General features: G+C 46.0%; 1 protein-coding gene across 2 annotated transcripts in view; it reads left to right on the top strand.

Annotated features, from left to right (window-relative positions):
• The first annotated feature begins 8,376 nt into the window (after positions 1–8,376).
• Positions 8,377–24,490, top strand: part of STX6 (syntaxin 6) — a 58,334-nt gene continuing 42,220 nt past the window's right edge. For both annotated transcript variants that reach the window (XM_045297906.1, XM_004706694.2), the window contains exon 1: positions 8,377–8,521. In XM_045297906.1, the coding sequence (XP_045153841.1) occupies positions 8,487–8,521 (35 nt within the window). In that variant the 5' untranslated portion in view covers positions 8,377–8,486. The remainder of the gene's footprint in view (positions 8,522–24,490) is intronic.

The following is a 24,490-nucleotide window of genomic DNA, read 5'->3' as shown; positions in this document are numbered from 1 at the left end:
TTCTTGCATTGAGGGAGTACTTGAGTGGAGGCCCAATGTCCATCTGCTACCTTAATACTAAACCTATAAATATGTGCACATAGATCTATTTCCTCATTTACATATGTACATGCCTTTATTTAGCAAATGTTTTGAGAATTATGATGGCAACAAATGTACAAATGTGCTTCACACAATGGATGGGTGTTTGGATTGTGATAAGAGTTGTAGGAGCCCCCAATAAAATGATTTAAAAAAGAAAGTGTTCTAAAATTAATTGTGGAAATGATTGTACAACCCTTCTTGATATGATTGAACTATTGACTTGTATGATATGTGGATGAATGCCAATAAAATTGTTTAAAAAAAAAGAAAGCAAGTGTCTTGGACAGCTTAAAGAATCAACCAATGTGTCTTGGAAAAAGTACAGCCACGGCTCCTTCAAAGCAAGGATGATGAGACTTGGGCTCACATACTTTTGACATATCTGGAAAGATCAGTCCCTGGAGAACATCATGCTTGGTAGAGGCAGCCAAAAAGATGACCATCACATAGTGGCTGGAACAATGGGCTCAAAGATTACAATTGTGAGGCCTATGCAGGACCCAGCCATGCTTTGCTCTGTTGTACCCAAGCTGCACCTCGCCCCTATGAATCAAACAAGATGTGTTGATGAGGCATAATTAGGCTATGTTAAAGAACATTAGTTTATGTTCACTATGTGAATGAGGCAGATTAAGGTAGGAGGAATCACCCCTTTTTAAGCCCACCAACTACACAAATGTTTTCAGACTCATCTAATGACCCTATAGGACAGAATAGCCCCCTTGGGTTTCTGAGACTGTAGCTCTTTACAGAAGTAGAAAGCCCCATATTTGCCCCAGGGAGAACGTGGTGGTTTTGAAGCTGGTGGTTTCAGACTGTAGACCTTGCAGGTAACAGCTGAATGAGCAATCGCTATGCCACCAGGGCTCCATTGCCTTAGTTAAGTCACCACCTTTACTCAGGCCACAGCCTAAGTCAGAAGCAAGGGAGTTTCCTTGAGGTGTGGCCAGCATCCTGTTTTCCTTTATGAGAGATAAAAAGAGAGAGAAGCAGGCAGAGAGGGGAAATCTCAGTCCCTCCAGGAAAACAGAGCTGTAGCAGAGCATGTCTCTTGGACCCAGTGCAGGGACCCTGCTCTGAGAACCTCCTAGACGCAAGGGAAAATTGATGCCAAGACACATGGTGATCTCCAAGGGCTGCCACGCTCCCAGATGTTGGAGAGAGACACACTTTTCCCCAGAACCAAGAGAGGAAAAGCCTTCCCCTAGAATCTGGACTTCTAGCCTCCTAAATGTGAGAACATAAACGTGTTTGTTAAAGCCATCCTCTTGTGGTTTTTTTTGGTACGCCAGCACCTTCTATGTGTATCAACAAAACCATGAAGGATGAATAAAGGCCATAGCTACCCTCCCTACGATGACTCAAACTCACTATCTTGCCAAGAAGTTCGCTGTATCCCCATTACATAGTTCAGCTTTTTAATATTGAGCAATATCCATTCATTCCTACATTCCTAATTTGCCAAATTCTATAAAAGAATGTAAAGTTGTTAACTTTTTATGTGTTTTTCTGTTTTGTTTTTCATGTGCCTACTTCACTCTTTATACATTTTTGTTGTTGTTGTTGATTGTTCTTTTCTTGTTTAACTTTTTGTATTTCTAATGATCAAAGTAATGTATTTCACTGCAGAAAACTGCCAATCTTTTAAAACAGTTCCATTTTTTTGTATAAAAAGTTTCTATGTCTAAAAAGGAACAGAGTTGAAGTCATTTCATATATATAATTTTGTATCTCGCTCTTTTCACTCATGCCATTATATGCTTTTACACATTCCAAATGACTATCTAATGTGCATGTCATAAATTCTTAATTACTTGCTAGAGTTGGGTATGGGAGCAGTGGTTAGGAAGACTTTCTCGTTTGTTTTCAGCAGGGTGCAGAGGGTGAGCACAGAAGGCAGCCAAGGAGAGGACAGTGAATGTAGGCAGTGTGTGGACAGCGCCTGTGGTTGGGGTGAGATATGTGGACAGACGTAATGAGATCAATGGGATGAACACAAGTGAATGTTCTCTGGAATGAAGCAGAACATCTTTGTGTTAGTCTGGGTAGACTAGAGAAACAAATTCATAAACACGCACATGTATAAGAAAGAGTTGTATATACAAGAGCAATTAGACATTGAGAAAACATCCCAGCCCAGTTCAGATCAAGTCCTTAAGTCCAATATTAGCCCATATGTCCGATATCAATCTATAAAGTCCTCTTTAGACTCATGAAACACATGCAATGACGTGAATGTAGAAGATCACAGGCCAGTGGGTAGGAAGTCTTTGGATCCAGTGGCACTGGAAACATCTCAGTGCTGGCAGGGGTCTCTGCATGGCCTCTCCAGCACCCAGGGCTGCATCAGGGTGGGTCCATGTGTCTTCTCAGCTGCTATGTCTCCCAGGGTGTGAGCAGAGAGTCTCCCCACTCCAAGGAGGAAAAATCAGCAATTCCCAGAATCCTTAGGGGAAGGCCATGCCCACACAGAGATCTCATTGGCCATATCCTGATTAACAGTCTAGACCCCACCCCTACACTCTTAATCCTCAAATTGACACTCGATTATGTAACTACCACAATCTTTGTGCATGTCTGGGATTTTTTAAAGGTTAGGATAATGATGAAGAGTTCAATACCTCATATGTCTATCATTCCTAACACTGTTCTTCCTCCCTCTGCCTGTCTGTCTTCAAAGAGGATTGGGGGTAGCTTACACACATGGCGTCTCCATGAGTTGGAATTGGCCCGACAGCAGTATAGTATTGTGAAGCATTCAGTGATAGAATTCCTGCTACCCTTGCACAAAACCCAGGTCCCACGGCTCATCATGGCTGTGTGTTGCCACGAAACTTGCTGAACAGAACTTCCACACTAAGATGGACTAGACATAAAGGCCTGATGACCTACTTCTGAAAGCCAGCCAGTGAAACAATATAGATGACGGTGGTCCAGTCCCCAACCAATGGCAGGAACAGGCAGCATTCACTGTGTGCATTAGGTCACCAGGAGTCAGGGACTGACCTGATGGTGGTGGACAGCAGTAGCATAGTTTTTTGTGCTTTGCAAAATGCCACATATTATTCTAGTTGATCCTTTTAACAATTCCATGAGGGAAAGCTGGGTCTGGCCGTTCCCATTGAACAAAGGGAGAACCTTTGGTGTGGGGTCTTGTGGAATTCCCATGGCATTTAGCGGAGGAAGTGCCTATCTGTGAAGATCTCCATTAGGGCTACCCTGCGTCATGTGTGATGTGATTTAGCCCTTTGGATCGTCATCCTCATCAATTGGTGGTTGGCTGCCTGTGCCCTTGTCTCTGCATCCTCATCCTATAACTTCAGTACAAGATACTCTACAGGACCCAGCACGCTCCCTCTATCTCTTGCTTGCCTTACTTTGGAGCCTCAGAGACCACAGCATCTTCTGGGACTTTCTCAGGCCACTACCGAAAACTCAGAGTTGCCACGTCGATGTCCTACAGCAAAATGAACAGAAGGTAAGTGTAACAGCTTGACAAGCACATAAACCCGCGTAACTGACCCTCGAGTCCAGTTACAGGACATCTGCATCATCTCAGAGTTTCCCTCCCTAATCAAGTCCCCTTCCTTCCTTCCTTCCTTCCTTCCTTCCTTCCTTCCTTCCTTCCTTCCTTCCTTCCTTCCAGGAAATCACTGTTTCGATTCTCTACCTATGAGAACGTGTAGCCCCCACCCCGCTGTTTTTGAGGATCCCTGGTATGGGATGGGGTTGTTTTTTTCCTCCCCCTCGGAGTATTCTTCCTAAGCTATTGCTGATACTAGGGCCTCGGATCCGCCAAACTGAAAAACAAGAGGGAACTTCCTTTGTTTCGCCTTGCATTGGTTCTAGCTTCCCTTTCCCTGGGTCAATGGAGGACAAGGCCGAGTATGAAAAAGGACGAGGGAGGGTAGCGTACTAAACAAGGGGACACTGCCCTGCAACCCCAAGCAGTAGTACACTTTATATCCAAATGCTCATCGTCTCAATTGTGGGCGGTTTCCCTAGACCCTTCATTATGCACATTCTCCTTAATCATCCATTTTTCTGGTGTGTTGAGCGAGGTACCATCGAATCAATTCTGACCCACAGCCACCCTCTGTCCAACAGAGGCAAACACTGTCTAGTCCTGTGCATCCTCACAATTGTTTCTGCGTGGGAGCCCGTTGTTGCAGCCACTGTGCCAGCCCATCTCGTCAAAGGTCTTCCCCTTTTTCGCTGCTCCTCTAGTTTACCAGCCATGTTGTCCTTCTCCAAGGACTGGTCTCTCCTAACATGTCCAAAGTCCATTTTCCTACTTTAAAACTCCATCCTCTCATTTCTGGTCCAATTAACAAATTCATGGAACACATAAGAGAGTATCCTAGTGTTGAGGTGATAGCCGCATTAGCATAGTATCCCCTCCCTCCAGGCGCTTGCAGTTTAGTGAGTTAGACCAACATGCTAACAAAACTCTCACTGTCATCCAATGATTCCAACTCACAGCAACCTCGCAGGAGAGAGCAGAGCTGCCCCCGGGGGTTTCCGAGATGTCGATCTTCATAGGAGTAGAAAACTTCATGCTTTCCAAGGGGGAGCCTGAACCGCCGACTTCGTGTTTAGCAATGCGATTCTACTCGTAACCTACCTCCACAGCACCTAAGTTATATCCACCTGAAATCTAATCCTCCTCCTGGGTTCTTTCTCTTGGTGAGTGGAACTAACAACTCAACCCTGCAAGCCTTCTCCCTTCCTCTTCTTCTTCACCAAGTCCTCCAGAGGCTCAGCCCTGTCAGTCACCAAGCCCGTGCTTGTCACCTCTACAGTGTTTCTCAAATGTACTTCTCTGCTCCGCCCTAGTTGCTGTGAACCTAGCTCAGGGCATCCCTCATCCCTCCTGTGGATCGTGACCTTCTAGCTAACCTGCCTGTCACATTCAAAACTCAGTTGCTAGGAAGACAATGGCTGATATGTCAGAAATAAACCACCAGGCCTTTCTTCCAAAGTAGACTCCAACCTTAGTAGGCAGCCAAGTGCAGTAACCATTTCCCTACACAGGGACTCCACCACAATCAAAGACCTCAAAAATTTCCTGTCTAGCTTGCTTCCCTTCCTGCCTCTATTACTCCATCCTTTCCATTCTAGCAACACCGCTACCTTGTGTCCCCTCAGGCTGCCATTCTAGTCCACATTTGGAATGACTTTCTTTTCTCAGGGTTGCCCCTAGCTGTTGTTTAGGAAGCTTTCCCACCTACCTCCTTCAATAATCCCTGTGGGAAACAGAAGAATTTCTCTCAAGTTGTCTCCCCCAAATATATGCCAGACTTAGCTGCTTGAGAATGACTATACACTTGGAGGTCATCAGGAGTGGATTGGCGGTCATTCTCCCTGAGAGTTATCAGCTGTCTAGACCAAGCAGACGCCACTGTTTATCCCACAACGAGTAGGGCCCACTCCCTTCTGATAAGGATAGTAGTTGTCTGTTTCCTTGTAGGAGACACCAGCGAGGTGAAACCCACCCAAGGATGAACAAGCTTAGGCTGCAATCATGAATCTAGGATATGCCCATTTTGTCACATGTATACCCCTAGACCTTCCCATTCCTATGGGCACACCCCTAGCTCATCCCTTCTTGTTACGCTTATGCCTATCATACATCCCCTTCCTACAATGTGTATGCCTACTGTACTGCCCCTTCCTGTGATGTGTGATTCTATAATCATATCCCCCTAAAGTGATAGAATGTGTGGTTAGCAAGAAAGAGAGGAGGGCTCTCCCTGGAGCCCAGGAGGCTCTCCCCGATTCCCGGGGCCCTCTCTGGCTCTCGGGCCAGGAGAGGCTCCCCAGTCCCTGAGGCTGCCCCTGCTCTCGTAGCCGGGTTCCCCCCACGAGGACCACCAAGCGGGGCGGAGGTGAGCAATGCTACTATGTAATGTGTCTGACTGCATCATTGTAATATCTCTTTTATCTCTCATGCTCTCGATGACTTTAATATAATATATATATATCTCAACCATACAATTGTGCATTACTGAACCCATAGGTAGTAGTAGCGGTGGGGGCTGGCCCTTTACCTCACCCTTCCCATTTAACTTAATACTACAAATCCCTTGTTACTGTGTTCCTCTGTCAACCTATGCCCTCTTCCCATTGTATGTAACTGCCTGCCTCTCTCACCTGAGAAGTTCATGATGCCTCCTCATCTTTGTCTTCAGTGCCTGGTACACAGTATGAATTCAGCACGTGCCCGCAACATCAACATATTTCATCCCGTGACACGCTTTTTAAAAAGTTACTGTTTCTCAATGGAGACAATAAGAGGTTAATCAGCTTCCTCAAGATAGGACAACCAGGTTGAACAGTGGTTCTAGACCTGTGGGTTGAGACCCCTTTGGGGGTCGAAAGACCCTTTCACAGGGGTCGCCCAAGACCATCAGAAAACACATAGATATTTAACAATATATAATTACATATTGTTTTGTGACTAATCACTGTTTTAATTATGTTCAACTTGTAACAATGAACGTACATCCTGCATATCAAATATTTACATTACAATTCATAACATTAGCAAAGAAAATAATTGTATGGTTGGGGGGGTCACCACAACATGAGGAACTGTATTAAAGGAACGAGGCATTAGAAAGGTTGAGAACCACTGAGGTAGAAGAATTATGATCTGACCTCAGCAGTCTTGCTATAAAGTATGGGTCTTAACACACTGTGCCTGTCTCTCTACATGCACATGTTTGCTGAATGAATGAATGATGCTCCGTTTCACCTTCACTTCAATGTCCGTAACCAAATCAAACCGTTCTTTCGCAATAGCTTCCTTTTCCACTTCTGCCCTCAGTGTCTCGGAGAAATCTAGAGGTATCTTTGACTCTCAGCACTGTCTTCCACCCCCTCTCCTCTCCGGCCCCGTTCAATCTCTGTACATGTAGTTACTTGCCCTTTTCCCCTTGAAACGTCTGTGAACTCGGCCCCTTCCTCTGTGAACTCGGCCCCTTCCTCTCCGTTCACAGTTTGGTCTTCATCTCTTCATGATCGGATGAGCACAACAGCTTCCTGACTGGCTTCTCTGACTTCAAGATCTCACTTTGGGTGGGGGTGGGATTGTGGTTTGTAAGTATTCGTATTTAATTTGAACTACAACTGAAGAACTAATTAGTATTAGTCGTGTTTTACAAACAAGGAACTGAATGATAGAACTCAAGTCAAACACAGGTGTTTTGATTCCATAGATTGTCATCGCCAAAGAGACTAGGTAAGTCATTAACCTCAGTGTCCCTACTTTCTCATCTGTAAAACGGGATAGGACAGCATTTACCTCTTGGACAAGTACAGCCTTTACTTCTTGGACAAGTAAAGGGATCTAATAGGGTAGTGCTTGGCACACAGTAAGGGTTCGTGAGTATCAGGATTTAGAGTCCACAATTCTCATGTACAACTCACATAACATATCTACCATATGAAGTTGGTAGCTCTGGCCAAAATGAAAGAGCTCTTGAATCAAATTACCCTACACCTGGCCACTTGCTAGTCCCTCAAAGGTGTTTGTTCCTAGGCAGTACCATGTCTGTCTGAAAAATTTCCTTTGTGTACTCATTTACGGAATGTGCACCAAAAAATACAGCCCAGTCTTAGGGCTAGTGCCCACAATCTGACCAAGGTGTGAGCACAGAGCAAATCTTGAAACCTCTCTGAACTCCTATCTACAGAATAGGAATCATAATACCTTTGCCACAGAATGATTACGACAGTGCACAGTCTTTAACACATTGCCTGGCACATGATACAACCTACCTAAACAAATCGTGTAGCATTATCATTGCCAGATAATGAATAAGAACGCGCTTTGTGGAGGATGAGATGGCTTTGCCTCTCAGAATCAAATATTACAAGTAAAAACGCAGTACAGATCAGTACACTATTGCCAGTCCTGAAAACCTGACTGCCATTCCAGCTGGGAACAAATATCCCCTCCCCCTCAAGCCCGAGTGAGAGCTGTAAGCCACCCGCCCCCAGCGTCACGTGACACCAGGCCCCGGCCCCTAGGGCGAAGGGCGGGGCTTGTCCCGGTCACGTGGGCACGGGTGCGGAAGTGGTGCTGCGGACAGCGTTTGTGGTTGGGCGCCACACAAGGTCCCGGGGGCGGGGTCAGGCCTGCCGGACGCGCCGGGCGGAGTCGGGGGCGGAGGCTGCCGCGGGGGCCGGCGCCGGAGTCCGGGGTTTGCCCCGAGTCGCCGACCGAGCGCTGCAGCCGCGGCCGTCGCGTGCACCGGCCTGGGCGCCCGCTCGCTGCTCTCGAGCCTGCGGACCGCGGCGCCGGCGGCTGCAGGAGGCCGGCGGGCGGCGCGAAGGAAGGCCAGCAGCAAGGCTCCCGGGCTGGGAGCAAGCGGGAAGCGGCCGGGGGCCGGGACGCCATGTCCATGGAGGACCCCTTCTTTGTGGTGAAAGGGTGAGTGCTGGCGAGGCTCCAGAGGAGAGGGGGTGGCCGCGCCGCTGCCCGCACCCCTCACTGAAGGGAGAGCGGAGCAAGTTGAGGCTGGGAGGGCACGGTGGGGGCGGCTGTGCCTGGCGAGCCATGACCCAGCGTTCCGAGACACCCCCGTCCCGGTCCTACCTGCGCTTCCACCCGAGCGGCCGGCGGGGGCCGCCTTTGGACTCGTGCGCGCCGCTTCAACTTGTCTGGGGGCTGGGACCTCGGCAGCGCCGCCGGTGGGGAGAAGCACGACCCCGTCCCGGACGGGGGCTCCGTCGAGCTTGGCCACTCCGCTGCGAAGGAGGGACCACAGCATCTGGGCAGGAAAAGGGAAATGGACCGCCTGAGCTTCGCCGCTCCATTGTCCGCCGAGTTGCCCCCGATTGGGGATCCCGCAGCGAGGCGGGGGCGGGGGCGCTGCTCCGGAAGACCAGTCCATTCATTTGGGGGAGTTTGTACTTGGGAGCCCGATGGGAGGAAAACAGCCGTTCAGACCCAGTGATGAGGTTGTGGAAGGAAAACAGACTGGAATCAGCCAAACTAAACTTTCAGCCTTTCTGTGAGCAACTGGGATTTTCCCACCCCCGTGTAAAGGAAACGAGTGGTTTCTTTTAGCGCCCTGATTTCATCCAGGCTGTTTGACACGTTCCCCACACGTCTTTTTCGGCTTTTTAGAATAGGACTTTCTCACTTTATTTCTCTCTGTTAGCTGTCAGGACTCCATCTTTGATTGTTTGGCGGTAGACACTTTAATTCCACTTTGTTACATCGACTTTGTCGCCCTTAAACAAATGGGTGAGAGATCTACTTCTGATATGGTAACACCTTTCTAATAACTTCTCAGCTTTGTGTTTTTAAATATCGAATTTAAACAACAAAAATCTAATAACTACAAGGTCCCATAAGATCAGTACTAATAACTGTAAGTACACCTTTGCTTTCAACCAGTTGCTACTGGCTTATTGTCTGCAGTGGTTAAACCTGGAGTGTTGAGTGTTTTAAAGGATTCTATTGGCCTTTTTTCCCCCTCAGAATGCTTAAGTGTTACTTAAGGTCAGTGGTTCTCAACCTAACTAATGCAGCAACCCTTTAATACAGTTCCTCCTATTGTGGTGCCACCCCCCCCCCCAATTATTTTCGTTGCTACTTCATAACTTGTAACTTTGCTACTGTTATGAATCAGGCAACCCCTGTGAAAAGGCCATTAGACCCCCAAAGGGGTCTCTACCCACAGGTTGAGAACCACTGCTTTAGGTCAACGACTTTATTAATCATGATACAGTACATTTTTAATTTTTAAATCCTTTCCATTTTTAAAAAAAAGGGTTTTTTTCACCTTACCATAATTTAGGTGGGGAAACCTTGAGCTGAAGACTTGGTGATATGTGGCTCTCTATCTGGAGAATATGTTACATATTAGAAAGATTGATTGGGGGATAAATGTTAAAGCCATGTGTTTTTCCTTGAATGCAAGTGTGTCATGCCCAAGTTAAAAAGATTGTATCTCTGGCAGTAGAGATCAAAGATAATCGGGGTTTTGTTTGTTTGGTCTTTGATGGAATTTGCAAAAGCTCTAAATTTCGGTGCCATCCTGACACAGCGCTTGATTGTGTCCAGTACAGTCTACCCAGGCCTGTTCATGGAATAGGATACTTCACTGGAACAGTGACCAGGCGTGCTACAGAAAAAGCATGCCCCAGGAAATAAGGCAGTTCTTCAGGATGGATATGTGTGGAAAAGCCTTTTGGAAGAGACTTGGCATAGTAGTTATAAGCACTTAGCCGCTAACTGAAAGTTCAGCAGATGAAACCCACCCTCCATAAGAGAGAGGTGGGCAGCCTTCCAGAGAGATTGGAAGCTCCATGGGGCAGTTCTGCTGGGATAGGGGCTCTTCATGAGTTGGAATTGACTTGTGAAGAACTAGGTTTTGAAGGTGAGTAGCATTTAGATAATTCAGGTTATCTCTCATCTGGACTTTCCAAAGAGTCTCAACCTTGGCCTGGTTCTCTAGAGAAGCAAAACAGTGACACTTATATAGAGAAATTTCTGTCAAGAAATTGGCTCACATTGTAGAAGTCAGTAAATTCAGTCCTGTGGGTCAGATGAAGCAGGAAGACAAACTGATGAAGCAGGGAGACAAACCAGGAAGCAGGAGACCACAGACTTGTGGCTGCAGAGTTTGTTGAATCCAAGGTTAGCAGGTCAGATGGCAGACTGCTGACAGCTCCCAGCATCACCAGGCAGTATGGCAGGCTGTTGGCACAAGTCCAGAGATCCAGACATCTCTGAGCCAGATGTCAGACATAGCAAGAACCCAGCAAGCTTCCCCACAGACTCCAACTATAGGAATCAGGCCACCCCCACCCCTGAGGAAACTTCCTTTCAATTGCATGAGGGTGGTGACTTGAGTTAAGAGGGTTGCACTCCATCTTTATAATTCCATAATGGGCTCCCACAACTCCATATGGAGTTGTTATGTAAAATCATGGGTGATTACTAGGCCCTACTGCCAAACCACTGAGAATCCTGACCCCATCAAGTTGGCACAAAGCATAATTCTCACACTGGTCTTTGTACTTCTAGTCTCTTGCTTCTGATCTGTCGAAGGATCAGTCTAGACCAGCATTATCCAATAGAAATATAATGCAAGACACATTTTACATTTTCTCATAGCCACATTTAAAAAGTAAAAAGAAACAAGCAAAATTAATTTTAATGTTCTGTTTAACCTAAATGAAATCTGGTGTGTATTTCACTCTTATAGCCTATCTTGATTTGGATGCTAAATTGTCCTCAGAAACATTTAATCTGTGTTTAGCTTTCATTCAATGTACAGTTGAAAAAGCAGATTCACGTTCCCAAATTGTTCCGGGCATAACTCATTGTTTACCAGTGACTGAATATCATGTGCTTTAAGCTACGTAATTAAAATAAAATCTTCTCCATCACATCAGCCATAGTTCAAGAGCTCAATTGGACAGCACAGGTGTAGCCTTCCTAGAATGCAACCAGGAGCATCCTACTTCATAGGTAGTGCAGCCTGTTGCCCACAAAATAACGATCAGATGATCCTTCATGAGTTCCATGCCCTGACCTCTTCTTTCCCTCCCCTTCCCTCCACTCACTCTTCCCTGCCTCAACTTCACTTACTGCTCCCCTCCCCATGCCAGTCACAGGATGCTATTCCACTTCCAGATGCACCCACTCAACTTTCAGAGCTCATTTTAAGCATCTTCACTGCCTCCCCTCGGCGACGTGTTTCCTTTGGCACCTGAAACACCTCTTCCTCTAGCTGTCTTTCCTCCAGCCCCAGCAGGGGAGGGGCTTGGGGGGGCGCACTGAGGCGGCCTGTTTCCCCTGTATTCCAGCCCCTTGGATACATATTGTAGACGTTGAATGAAACTTGATTGCAGTCCCCACAATGTAATGGCACTTTTCCCACTTCCCCCCAAGTTTCCCTATTACCATTTATTTTTCTAGCCTGTCCATTCCTGCAGGAGCCCTAGTGGTGTAGTGGTTACATGTTGGACCGTGATCCGTATGGCTGGTGGTTCAAAACCACCAGCAGCTCCGAGGGACAAAGACTGGGCTTTCTATATCTGTAAACAGAGTGACCCCCTGTGGGTTTCCAAGATTATGAGCTTTGACTCGATGGCATTGTTTTTATTTTATTTATTTATTTTGGTCTTCTATTCCTTGCTTTCTGAGCTTTATTGCTTGGCAAATGCTGACCTTTGATCGCTTATGTTGATTATTCTAAGGAGTGGTTTTTGTTTAATTTTCCTGATAGTCCTGTGGTTTCAGTATGGTAAGCTGGGATCTCTAGAGGAGCCAAGCCAGTGGCACTTGTGAATATAAGAGAACTCTACATCACGAAAAAGGCTCACATAATTGCAGAAGCACCTAACTCCAGTCTGGTTCAAGTCTGTAAGTCAGGTGGTAAGCTGGAGGCTGCTTCTGGTTTGAATAGCTGTCGGGGCTGATGAACCAGGAAGCAGGAAGACAACCAGGAAGACTACCGGGTAGTGCATGTAGAGGTGGCTGTGTCCATGGTCAGCAAATAAGGCTTGTGGCTATAGAGTGCCAGGAATCCAAGTTGACAGGTTAGGTGGCAAGCTGCTGGTGGCTTCCAGGTCAGCAGGCAAGGTGGGCTGTTGGCTCCAGTTCAAGGATCGAGAGGTTTATGAGACAGGTGCAAGTTCTCAACTCAGCCAGAAGTAAGCTAGCTTCCCCACAGGGTCCACTTGTACAGAAATGAGGCCATATCCCTGAGCGAACGAACTTCCTCTCAGTGAGGACTGTGATCTGAGGAAGAGACTTGCCCTTCATCCTTATCTTCTTACGACTGATTGGCTGCCCACAGCAGCTCCCGTTCTGCAGTTGACACATTGTGTTATGTGGCATCACGGCGATTACTGCCAAACCACTGAAACCCCTGACCCAGCCACGATGAACCAAACCTGCCACACCGAGCACGAGCCACATGTCACACAGATAATGGTGGGCCCAAGTTGCAATTTGAATAACCTCAGTCCACACATACTGTTCACACCTTACATTATGAGTAGAATCCCGTCAGGCTAGGCTATGCTAACCCAAGAGAAATCTCGTCTTGAGGACATTAGAGAGTTTAAAACAGGGGAAAGAAATGAAATTAGGTTTTGGGAATATTGATTTGGTAGCAAGGTTGCGTGTGTTGGAATTAGAAATTAGATAGCTGATGTAATTTAGCCTGACAAGATTACTGCCTGCGAGTTTGAGGCTCCCACCCAGCCCCACACCGGGTAGCTGGGCTCTTTGGGCAGATCTGGTCCTGCCTGCCGCCGACAGTCACAGGATCTGTTGCAGCAGATTTGCCTAGCGCCGTACATGGCTCTAGTCCCGGTCTTTCCTGATTGCACGCTCCTGAGTCCTGAGTTCAGTTGCTCACGGTGTTCCACTAGGGTTATCCCTTGGAGATCGCTGGAGTCTGGCTTTTCTCTCGTTGTAGTTGGGGGAGTGGATTACACATCGGACTGCTAACTAGCAAGGTCAGTAGTTCAGTGGCATTAGCCATTCTTCCATAGATAGATGAGGCTTTCTGCTCCCCTAACGATTTACAGCCTCGGATACCCACAGGGGCAGTTCTACTCTGCCCTGTGGGGTGGCTATGAGTCAGAATCCAGCTGATGATGGTGGGCTTCCTAGTTTGTTTGGGTGTTTGCTTAATCGTTCTTCATGTACTCTACTGGACTCTTGCAAACAGCTTTATCAGCAAGCCGCAGTGCCTCTGCCCACTGGTGCCACTCTCTTCACAGTGCTAGCATATGTGCCCACCGGGGCCTGATTGGAGCATCTCAGTTCTGAAGTATTTACTGAGTGCCTGTCATTTATGTGCAGGGCCTGAGGGTACAGAACAATGAATAAAAAGCAGGCCCGTGCTTTTTGGAGAGGATCTTCTAATGGAGGAGGGAGAGACATTAAGCATATTCACACAGTTTTAGAATGTAAAAAATAAACAAAACCACCCCTCATTGCCATCAAGTGGATTCGGACATGTTGTGACTCTGTAGGGCAGAATAGAATCACCTCTGTAGATTCCCCAAGCTGGGTATCTTTACTGGAGGAGAAAGCCTCCTCTTTCCCCGGTGGGGGGGCTCATGGGTTTGAATCGCTGACTTTGCAGTTAGCAGCTCAGTGTGTAACCCGCTACTTCACCAAATCTCCCAGTGCAGTGTGTCAAGAGGGACAGGACAGAGCTGCCCCCGGGAGTTTCCGAGACTAATTGTTTACAGGAGTAGAAAGCTCCGTCTCTCTCCCAGAAAATGGTTGGTGGTTTCCAGTTGCCAACCTGGCAGATCTCAGCCCAAAGCATAACCACTGCACTGCTGGGGCTCTTGTAAATTTTGTAGGAAAAGAGGTACATGCTTTGGGTATAAGTTTTCTTTTCATGTGACTAAGTCAGCGAGTCAAGTGTGGTGGAAAGAACTAGACTTGGGTATTGAGACCAACCTAGAATTCGAATCTCATGTCAAGTGATTACTTGGTGTAATTTTTGGCAAGTTACTGAACTTTAAAGACCTGTTTCTTTATGTAAAACGAACCTTAACTAAGAGACCATTAAACCTACCGCTGTTGATTCCGCCTCACGGTTTGATATGTCTACAGCAGTTCCATAGGAAGAACCTAATGGAGGCAGTTGCTACCCTTTCTCCCAAAGTGTGCCAGGTGGGTTTGAACAGCCCACCTTTCAGTTAGCAGCCTGTGCCAACAGAGCTCTTTCTAGGCTTAACATTGCCTATTGTTTGGCACAGTTTTCAGGCATCTATTGAGTGTCCAATAAATACTCCATCTTCCCACTTTAAATGTTTGCTTATATTTCTATCCCAAACGATTGCCCTTTCTCAGGGTAGAGATATGTCTTACTGCTTGCTTATTTTTAAAAAAATAACATGAAAAGTAATGCAAAACCAATACATCCTTACTTTAGAAAATAGAAAAAAGGGAAGTTTATTCAAATGCTACTCTCTGGAAATAATTACAGTTTATACTTGTGCATAAGCCGAGTTTTTCAGCACATTTTTAATGCAGTTTTGTGGTAAAATTAGGTGCTTCAGCTGATACTCGGTCAGCTTATACTGGAGTATGTATGGTTAGTTCACATTCTGGTGCCTTCAGCATTTGTTTCTGTTTATGATATCATCTAATAATAGCCATCAGTTTAGATTATTTTCTATGTACCAACCATGAGCTATGGAGCGAACAGATAGTGTCTTTTTAGTCTGTCCCCGCCCACTCACCCCTACCTCTGTAGTGTTTGAAAGCCCCATTTCCCACGATCCTCTGCTGGAACTGGGATTCTCATTTTCCTTTTTATTACTTTGCTAGGTGAAAGGTGTCGTATTTAAATCATTCATCTTGCTATTCAGTAGGGTGCATTGAGCTTGTGTTCATTAGTGATTCCAGGTTGACCTTTCGGTCTGGTAGATGTTTCTCTCCCTCGTTGGAAAGCTTTTAGAATTGGCAACAGATCACCAAGAAGACCACATAATGGAGTTGTCGGATCTGAAGCAGCCTCTCCTGCTAGTACTAGTAAAAGGCATGCGTGTTGTGGCTCTGAGGGAATACAGTCCTTGTGCGTGTTGTGGCTCTGAGGGAATACAGTCCTTGTCATATTTCCCTCAGTGTTAGTTTCCCACACTGCCTGAACAAGGGTAGTTTACCTCCAGGTTCTTGCCTATAGATCAGTGTGAAAATAAGTAAGCTATGGTATTCTCTAACCTTCTGTTGTTTGTGGTCCATCCTTCCTAACACACTGGATTGTGAAATCCTGGACAGCAAGCATCATGCATTTTCTTCATTGAAATTCTTGAAAGATAGTTTCTTGGTGTATGAAGCCACTGCCATTCAGTAGATTTTGACTCAGAGCAACCCCTAAGACAGAGTAGAGTTGCCCCTTTAGGTTTCCAAGATGATAAATCCTTATGGGAGCAGCCAGCCTCACTTTAGTCACTCTGAGTGGCTGATGAGTTTGAACTTCTGACTTTGGTGTTAGAAGCCCAACACATAACCCCCACTACACCCCCAGTGCACCTTCCAATAAAAAAAACCAAACTCACTGCCATTGAGTTGATTTGGACTCTGGTCAAATCCACCAGCCAGTCCATGGGAGAAAGGTGAGGTGCTCTGCTCACATAAAGATTTACAGCCTTGGAAAGCCGCAGGGGCAGTTCTACTCTGTCCTGGAGGTGGTGGTGGCAGTGAGGGATGAGTTTATTGGTGTAGTCACTGTAGGGAAAAAACCCAAACAAACTAATACTCTTTGTAGAAGGGTTTTAGCCTAGTAAAATTGAATATGCAGCAGGTCTTATTTACTAATTTTAAAGAACCAGAATCAGTTTCATTGTAAAAACAACTTTGGAAAGCATTTGTTATAAATGTACTGACTGCCTAATACTGTTTTGCTCTCTGAAACTGTGTAGTTATGTAATTATGTGAAAGAGTATAGATAGTGGGTTACATTTTTGAAGGATTGAGATGCTATAGAGACTGAAGACCGGGAAGTACATAGTGGGAATGCGGGTCAAGGGCTGGAATGAAGCAGGTGGGAGTGCCCTCAGTCTGGCCCCTGAGCAACGAGGAAGATGAGGATGGGTAGAAGCCTGCCAGTTGATACAGAGTTTGTTTTAATAAGACATCAGGCCGGATCGTAAAGTTGGCCAGTTTCGAGGTGTAGGAAGGGGGTTTTGAATACCTGCCTGAGGAGTGCCTACTTAATCTGAGGCCGTTTGTACATTCTTAATGAGGCATTCTTTAGCATTACTATCTGCTTACCTAGAGTAAAACAACTTCCAAGGAGAAAAGCCAGGGCTTAAACCCAGGTCTTCAGATCCTACAAAGAAAATAATTTTGACTGGAGGCGTTGCAAAGACAGTTTAAGTAGTTCTTGGCAGTGTGGAGAGCCTCACGCCGAGGGGCGGACACATTGAGGCAAGCAGGCCCCCTTCCCAAGTCCCAGCTCTAGTGAGGGCTGTCTGCTCCCGAGATGATCGCAAAGCCTCCTCCCTGACGTGAAAACCCTGCAATTGGACATAATCAAGCTTGTGTAAGGTCACAAGATCAGAAGTAGGAAGAGAAGTCACAGATGAAGTTTCAAAACTCGAAAAAAATAATGACTCTATTGAGTAAAATGGGGAGGTTAAGGAAGCAGGTTTTTCCTTGTTAAACAATCTGTTTTGCCTGTATCCTTTTTTTTTTTGTAAATATGATTATTTTGTTGTTGTGTGTTTCTTTTGGCAATGGAATGATCTTAAAGGCAGCTAAAAGGTAGGAGTGAGTGAGTCGTGGGTGATTGGAATATTAGGGTTGAAAATACAGTGGGAGAGTCATCCGCTTAGCAGGCGGGTTGTTTGGGTTTGTGAATGCTGATGAGGAGCAGCTAAAGAACAAGCAGTGGTCATCCAGTGAAGGTCCGGCTCACGGCTACTCCATGTGTGCCAGAGTAGAATGATTCAGAGGGTTCCCAAGGGCTGACTTCTCAGATGTAGGACACTAGACCTTTCTTTGAGGTGCCTCTGAATGACCTAGGGCCCCCAGCCCTGTTAGCAGCTCAGTACATTACCTGTTGGTGCCACCCAGCATCTAGAAATCGTCTTTCAAAGGAGTTCTCAGAAACAATGGGATGAAGTAAAGAAAAGGGAGAACACCGGTAGAAAACTACAACAGCACAGCACACAGGAGCTGAGTTGGCCGGAGCAAATTGATTCCGCGTCTAGTGCACTGAAAATGAGGAGGAGTTGACTTTACTGACTTTGACCAGCACAGTCACTGATAGTACTATCTCAGGAGAGTTGTAGTAGCGCATGAAGGCTGGAATCAAAAAGTGTGTCACCTGTAGTGAAGACAAGGAGCCCTGGTGGCCCAGTGGCTAAGCACTTGGTTGCTGACTGAAAGGTTAGCCGTTTGAACCCACCAGCCACCAAGTACCGTGGACTGCCACGAGATCCAACAGATAGGTCTTGGAAGAAGTACAGCCAGAATGCTCTTCAGGAGCTGGGATGGCACGACTCCTCACATACTGTGGACATGATGTCAGGAGAGACCAGTCCGTGGGAAAAGACAGCATGTTTAGTACAATACAGGATCAGTGAAAAAGAGGAAGATTCTTAACTGTGTGGACAGGCACAGTGGCTGCAGCATTAGGCTTAAACAACTGTGAGGAGGGTGCAAGACCGGGCTGTGTTTTGCTCTGTTGTGCATAGCGTTGTGAGATTCCAAACTGACTCCAAGACACCTTGTGCAAGAGTGAAGTGGCAGTCTGCTCCCATAAAGGCCATGGCCTTGAAAACCCCATGGGACAGTTCTACCCTGTCCAGTAGAGTCGTTATGAGTCAGAATCAATTCTACAACCACAAGTAGTAAAGACAATTTTTTTCACAAGTGTAATTACCAAAAGAAATTACAGTGAGGTTAAATTTAGAGATATCAAGATCAATGGTAAAATCAATTAAAGTGTCTGAACATGGACTTCAAGACACTAAAGAAGAGCTCTTTCTTTACCTAGCCCCAGGGCTTGGAGGTGGCACAAAAGGAACAGTAGGGTAAGGGGCAGGAACCAGTTCTGGGACAGAGGAGCAGCAGGTGATGTGATTACATGCTTGCACAACCTAGGTTTGTAAATTGTGTTAATAGAATGAAACATACCTGCCTTTACTCACCTTTCCATGTGTGATGAAACTGGGATCTCTCTTGGGTTCAGATGTTGTGGCAGATTAGATATTCCCAGCATTGGCTGTGTAATATGTGTGTGTCCACACACAAACACATGCACCCACATATAATATATGTCTATATATCCAATTGCTTTTCTTAAATTGTGAGGCTGGCCTTCTCTCTTAAGAGATGGGATCCATGCTTTCTTTGCTTGACTCTGGACAGAGCTTTGGCCGAAAATTTGAAGCAGAAGTAACACAACTTGATTTCTGAAGCAATTCAACTTCCTCCTGACTCTTCTTGTCTTTTTTCTTTTTTAATTAAAAGATCATTTTATCGTGGGCTCTTACAACTCATAACAATCTACACGTCAATTGTATCAAGCATATTTGTACATATGTTGCCATCATTCTTTTCTAGACATTTATTTTCTGTTGAGCCCTTGGTATCAGCTTCTCTTTTTTCCCACCTTCCCCGCCCCCCTTCCTATTTTAAGGTACAAACTTAGGATACCCTGAACCAACAGGTGAGTCCAGCTACACTAAAACCACTCTACTAAAGAGATCATGTGCAGAGAATAGTAGACCTGGAAAGATCTTACTGAGGAGCCAGTCCATGAACTTCTCAGCTGAGACCTCAGACATTCTGATGGGAATTCCTGCCCCACAGAACTGATGACCATAATAAACAATTAATTTTACACCATTGACTAGATGGCAGTGAGAGATTGGAGTTTTTTCGTATGCAGACATAGTAACTGGAGCAGATGCCAATACAGACTTCAGCATGGCCTTAAAAGAAAGGAGAGATTAAAAAAAGATGATGCAGGTTTGTGTTAGTCTGGGTAGACTAGAGAAACAAATTCATAGAGATACTCATATGTAAGAAAGAGCTTTGTAAACAAGAGCAGTTGAATATTGGGAAAACATCCCACCCCAGTCCAGATCAAGTCCTTAAGTCCGATATTAACCCATATGTCCAATACCAATCTATAAAGCCCTCTTCAGACTCACAAAACAGATGAAATGACACCAAATGCAGAGAGATCACAGGCCAGTGGGTGGGAAGTCCTGTGGATCCAGTAGCTTTGTAAGCATCTCAGTGCTGACAGGGGTCCCCATGTGGCTCCTGCAGCTCGGGACACTAGTGTAGTTCCATGTGTCTTGTTAGTAGAATGTGTCTCAGGGAAGAGAGTATATCTCTCACCTCCAGGGAGGAAAATCCAGGAGTTCCCAGAATCCTCAGGAGAAGGCCATGCCCACACAGAGGCCTCATTGGCTATGATCTGATTGACAGGATAAACTCTACCCCTTCACTCTTAATCCTCAGATTGACACCAGATGGTGTAATTACCACAAGGTTGCAGCTCCAGCCATCTTAGTTTGGTAGTTCAACTGAGTGATACATAGGAGGAAGCCAAAGCTCCCTAGTGACTGAGATACTCCCATTTTACTTGGTAAGTAGGCTAGAGTCAAATAAGAAAACTGGCGTGTGGCTATCGGGATGTGCCTCCAGGAGCTCTAGAGGCTGTGTGGGAAGGTGAGCTCCGCAATGGTGGAACAGCAGGTAGGAAGTTGAAGGGAGAGGATCAACAGCTCTCAGTGATAAGGAGTCAGTGTTAGACTGTGCAGGAAAGACAAGGGGCCCTATATGACTTCCTGTGGCTTCCATGTTGCCACCAGGCAGAGGCCAGACGTACTTCCACCCTCCATCTTTCTTGACCTCTTCTGATGCCATCTGTTCCTCCCACAGTGCTCTACTTCTCTACTGGGTTGGATTCTTTGCAGAGGCCATACAGAACTCACAGACAATACTCACGATTAAGGGAGTTTATTAGGGAAGTTTATAGGTCACCCACCACAAACCAGGATCCAGAAACATTAAGGATACAATACTTTTTCCCCGAACCAGCAGCCCAGTGTCTATTTTTCATCCTCTCAGCCCTGTGGTCCCTTGGCTTCCACCTCTGTGGGCCGGGAGGCCCGCTGGATGCCACCGTGCCTTACAGTCTCCTAGTCTTGGGCTGCTGTCCCGCCGTTGCTTTCCAGTCTCCATTCCTCAGCCTCTAGTGCTTGAGTTCTCCATCGTGCACCACGAGCAGCTCTTCCTCCCATGGTCCTGGGATTCCTGTCTCCACTGCAGAGATGGTCCATCCATGTAGCTGGGGCGTGGCAGCTAAAACTGGCTAATCCCCTCGTGTTAGTGGGACACAGGCCCTTTTTGCACAGGCTCACCCAATCATTTGGTGGGAGTTACGGAGACATGAATTCCAAAAACAAAGCAAAATTAAAAGCCCCAAACTCACATCAAGTCAAGTCCAACTCAGAAGAGCCATATTAAGAAATCTCACTCTACCACAGACTGGCTTCAAAAACAAATTAGGCTGGTCCTGCCAGCTGCTAACTGCAAGGTCAGCTGTTCAAAACTACTAACTGCTCCTTGGGAGAAAGATAGGTCTTTCTAATCCCGTAAAGAGCTACTGTCTCGGAAACTGAAAGGAACAGCCTGCCCTGTCCTATGGGGTCGTTATGAGTCGGCATCAACTCAGTGGCACTCAATGGCATTGAGTGAGTGCCAGGCCCAGCTTTTTATTTAGAAAATATGGGAGAATCTGGTTTTAAAAGCTTAAATGTTTTCACCCAAAAGATATATTCTTGCAGGGTGTGGACTCTGTTGTTGTTGTTGTCTTGACAGTCGCTGATGAGGAAAGAAGCCCTGTTGTGTTACAAGTGATCTCAGGCACAGACAGGCGTGTGACAGATTTCAGTGAGGGACCTTCATTCTGCTGTTGGTAGGTTGTTTAATCTAGGACATGGCAGGCCTCATTCTTTTGATGTGCTGTTTGTTATACGGCATAGGGGAACGCTGTGTGCCCGGCATTGCCATCATTGTGGTTCAGTGGCTTTGGAAGCATATGCCACAGATGTGGGGCAGGAAACCTGCTTGCCTCATGTGCCATCCATCTCCTTTCAGGGATTGGGAGCGCTGTCTCTGGGTCAGGCACTAACCTGTACCGCCCAGCAAAGTAATTAGCAAGTGTTCAGTGAAGTGGTGCCAGATGTGACTCCCAGAGCTGTTGGTGAGCAAGATGTTATTTACCAAGAAGTTTGCTAAGATGAAGAACTCCAGAAATTGTACCTCCAAAAGGTGTACCTGTTCCCTCATGGGCACCTGTGCATCAGACTTTAATTATCCTCATTGCCCATGTGGAAGAAAGACCCTGAAAATACATCAACCAGACTTTGTAGGGGGTGGGTACTGGTGGAGGGGTGAAGTATCTTGTGAGTTTGGCCTATGGGACACCTCTGACAAAAGATGCCTGCCGCTGTTGCCTGAGGGGACAGCAGTTGCAGTAACTGTGGGACGGACCACAGCACTGGGTGTACATTTGTGTGATGTTCCCCAAGAGTCAGCGGATACAGGAAGAACTTCCTTGCCTTTCTTGAGAAAAATAGCATGGAGCAAGCTAGAAGGGCACCTCTTTTACTTTTGGGGAACGCTCACAGATCTCAAGCAAATTGCATGACTCAATGAGGGGGATTCATAAAGTTCATGGGAAATTTTACTTTCTTTAAATCCCAATTTTCCATGAACTTTTGGACCCGTGCCATGGAGGTGATTCTGACTCATCGTGCGACGCTGTGTAGGATTTTCAAGGAGCAGACAGCCTCATCTTTCTCCTGTGGAGGGGCAGGTGGGCTTCAACTGCCACCCTTATGGTTAATAGTCCAATGCTCACATGATGGCGCGCTACTGTGAGTGTGAACTTTTTGAAGCCTCCCTGTGATAGTTATATAATCTGTTGTCAATTTGAGAGGATGAAGAGTGAAGGGGTGGAGGTTAGCCTGTCAATCAGGTGGCAGCTTGATGACCTCATTTAGACGAGGTAGAGAATAGCCTGCTGGAGGCAGGAAGCAGACTCACTCACTGAGAAACATTGTAGCTGACAAGACACATGGAGCTAGTCTAGTGCCCTGAGCTGGAGGAGCTTATAACTCCACTGGGTCTACAAGACTTACCACCCACTGGCCTGTGACCTTCCTGCATTTGGCATCATTGCATGTGTTTCGTGATTCTGAAGAGGACTTTATAGGTTAGCATTGGACATATGGGTTAATATCAGACTTATGAATTTATGATCTGGACTGGGGTGGGGCATTTTCTCAATATTCAATTGCACTTGCATATAAAGCTCTTTCTTATACACATTTGAGTGTCGGTAAATTTTGTTTCTCTAGTCTACCCAGATGAACACACTCCTCTATGGTGATGTAATAGTGCCCGTATTAGGCTGCTAACTGCAAGTTCAGCAGTTCAAAACCACCAGCCAACTGTTGTAAAGAGTTACAGTCTAGGAAACTCACAAGAGCAGTTCTACCCTGCCCTGGAGGGTTGCTATGCTATGAGTTGGCAATGCTGCTACTCAACTCACTGGATTTTTAAAAAAAAAGAAATTGTATCCTTCTAAAAACAGGATGCTAGCGTGTATATTAAGAGCTTAAATTCTGAGCATCCAGCTTGCAGAAGGCTGTGGGCAATAATGAAAGCCCAAACTTCGCTTGTAATGTTCCCCTGTGAATGAAGCCTCCATTGAGTTCCTTCTGACCCTTCACCAGGGATATGAACTGCCCTGCCCTCAGGCAGAATGCCTTGGAAAGTGGATTGCTTCCACCCTCTGACCAGCCTAGGGTGGGGCAGTCTCCTTTAGGGGCTTGCCTTGGGTGTCTCTTCATGGTGACTGCCATCGTGACAGCATGGTCATGAGTCATGCCCTGACTGCCTTGGTTGGAAGTCCCTGGGCCAATCTTAGAGCTCTTCTGTCTAACGTGATGTACTTGTCCCAGTCCTGGCCCCATACTCACTTCTGTACCCCCACCTGTAACTGACACACATCTGCCGACAGGCATGCTTATGACAGTTTCCTTTGCCTTTTCATGCCCTTTTTACATCCCGATTCTCTGGGATCCTGTTATGACTCATGCCCTCTCATCCAGATTATGCGTCTTTGTCCTGTCTTGGACTTAATAAACGTTCTGCTTAAGTTATATTTGAGGTTTGGTGATCTCCTTTTGTACCCTAAAACACATGTACTAAATCTATTGCTATTTATAAATTAATTGACATTAAAAAATAACCAATTGAATTTCTAATATGATAAATATGATCATTATCAATCAAAGTACCTTGAAGTCCCCAATAATTTTTTAAGAGTACAAAAAATCCTGTGGCTAAAAAAGTTTGAGGACTGCAACTTCAGAGAATTTAATTCTAGAGTTCAAGTTGTGTACCGGTAATGGAAATACAGTGTGCCCCACTAGCCCAAGGCACCATTGGTCCGAGGCTTTCAAGAAGGGCTAAACAAAGCTGGGTGGAGTGGGGGCGTGGAGGGGTGGATCCAGGAGCCCCTAGCCAAAATCTGTGGCGGTGCAAGTTTCTTACAGAAAGAGATGCAGTATTTGCATATGAAATACACATTTAAGTCCTGTCCACCTTAAATCATCTCAAGTTACCTATAATATTTACTGCGATGTAACCAGCTTCTGAGGGACAGCTCTGAGCACTTGCTCCCTGTGGTTGAGGAACAGTACAAACCCACCGATAGGGAGCGCCAGCTCTGTGTACTTTCTGGAATTGGTAATTTTCCTATTCTTTAAAGTGAGATAACATTGCAGACACTTCTTCAGCTGTGTCTTCTGTTATCATCGGTGATATTCAGCATTTACAAATAAACCAGGTGCATCACATGGGAAGATA

Source organism: Echinops telfairi, unplaced genomic scaffold (assembly GCF_000313985.2).
Source record: "Echinops telfairi isolate 266 unplaced genomic scaffold, ASM31398v2 ScPeMD7_7424;HRSCAF=8462, whole genome shotgun sequence".
NCBI lineage: Eukaryota > Metazoa > Chordata > Mammalia > Afrosoricida > Tenrecidae > Echinops > Echinops telfairi.
The sequence above is the reverse complement of the archived record's forward strand: the minus strand, read 5'-3'. Positions and strand labels throughout refer to the sequence as shown.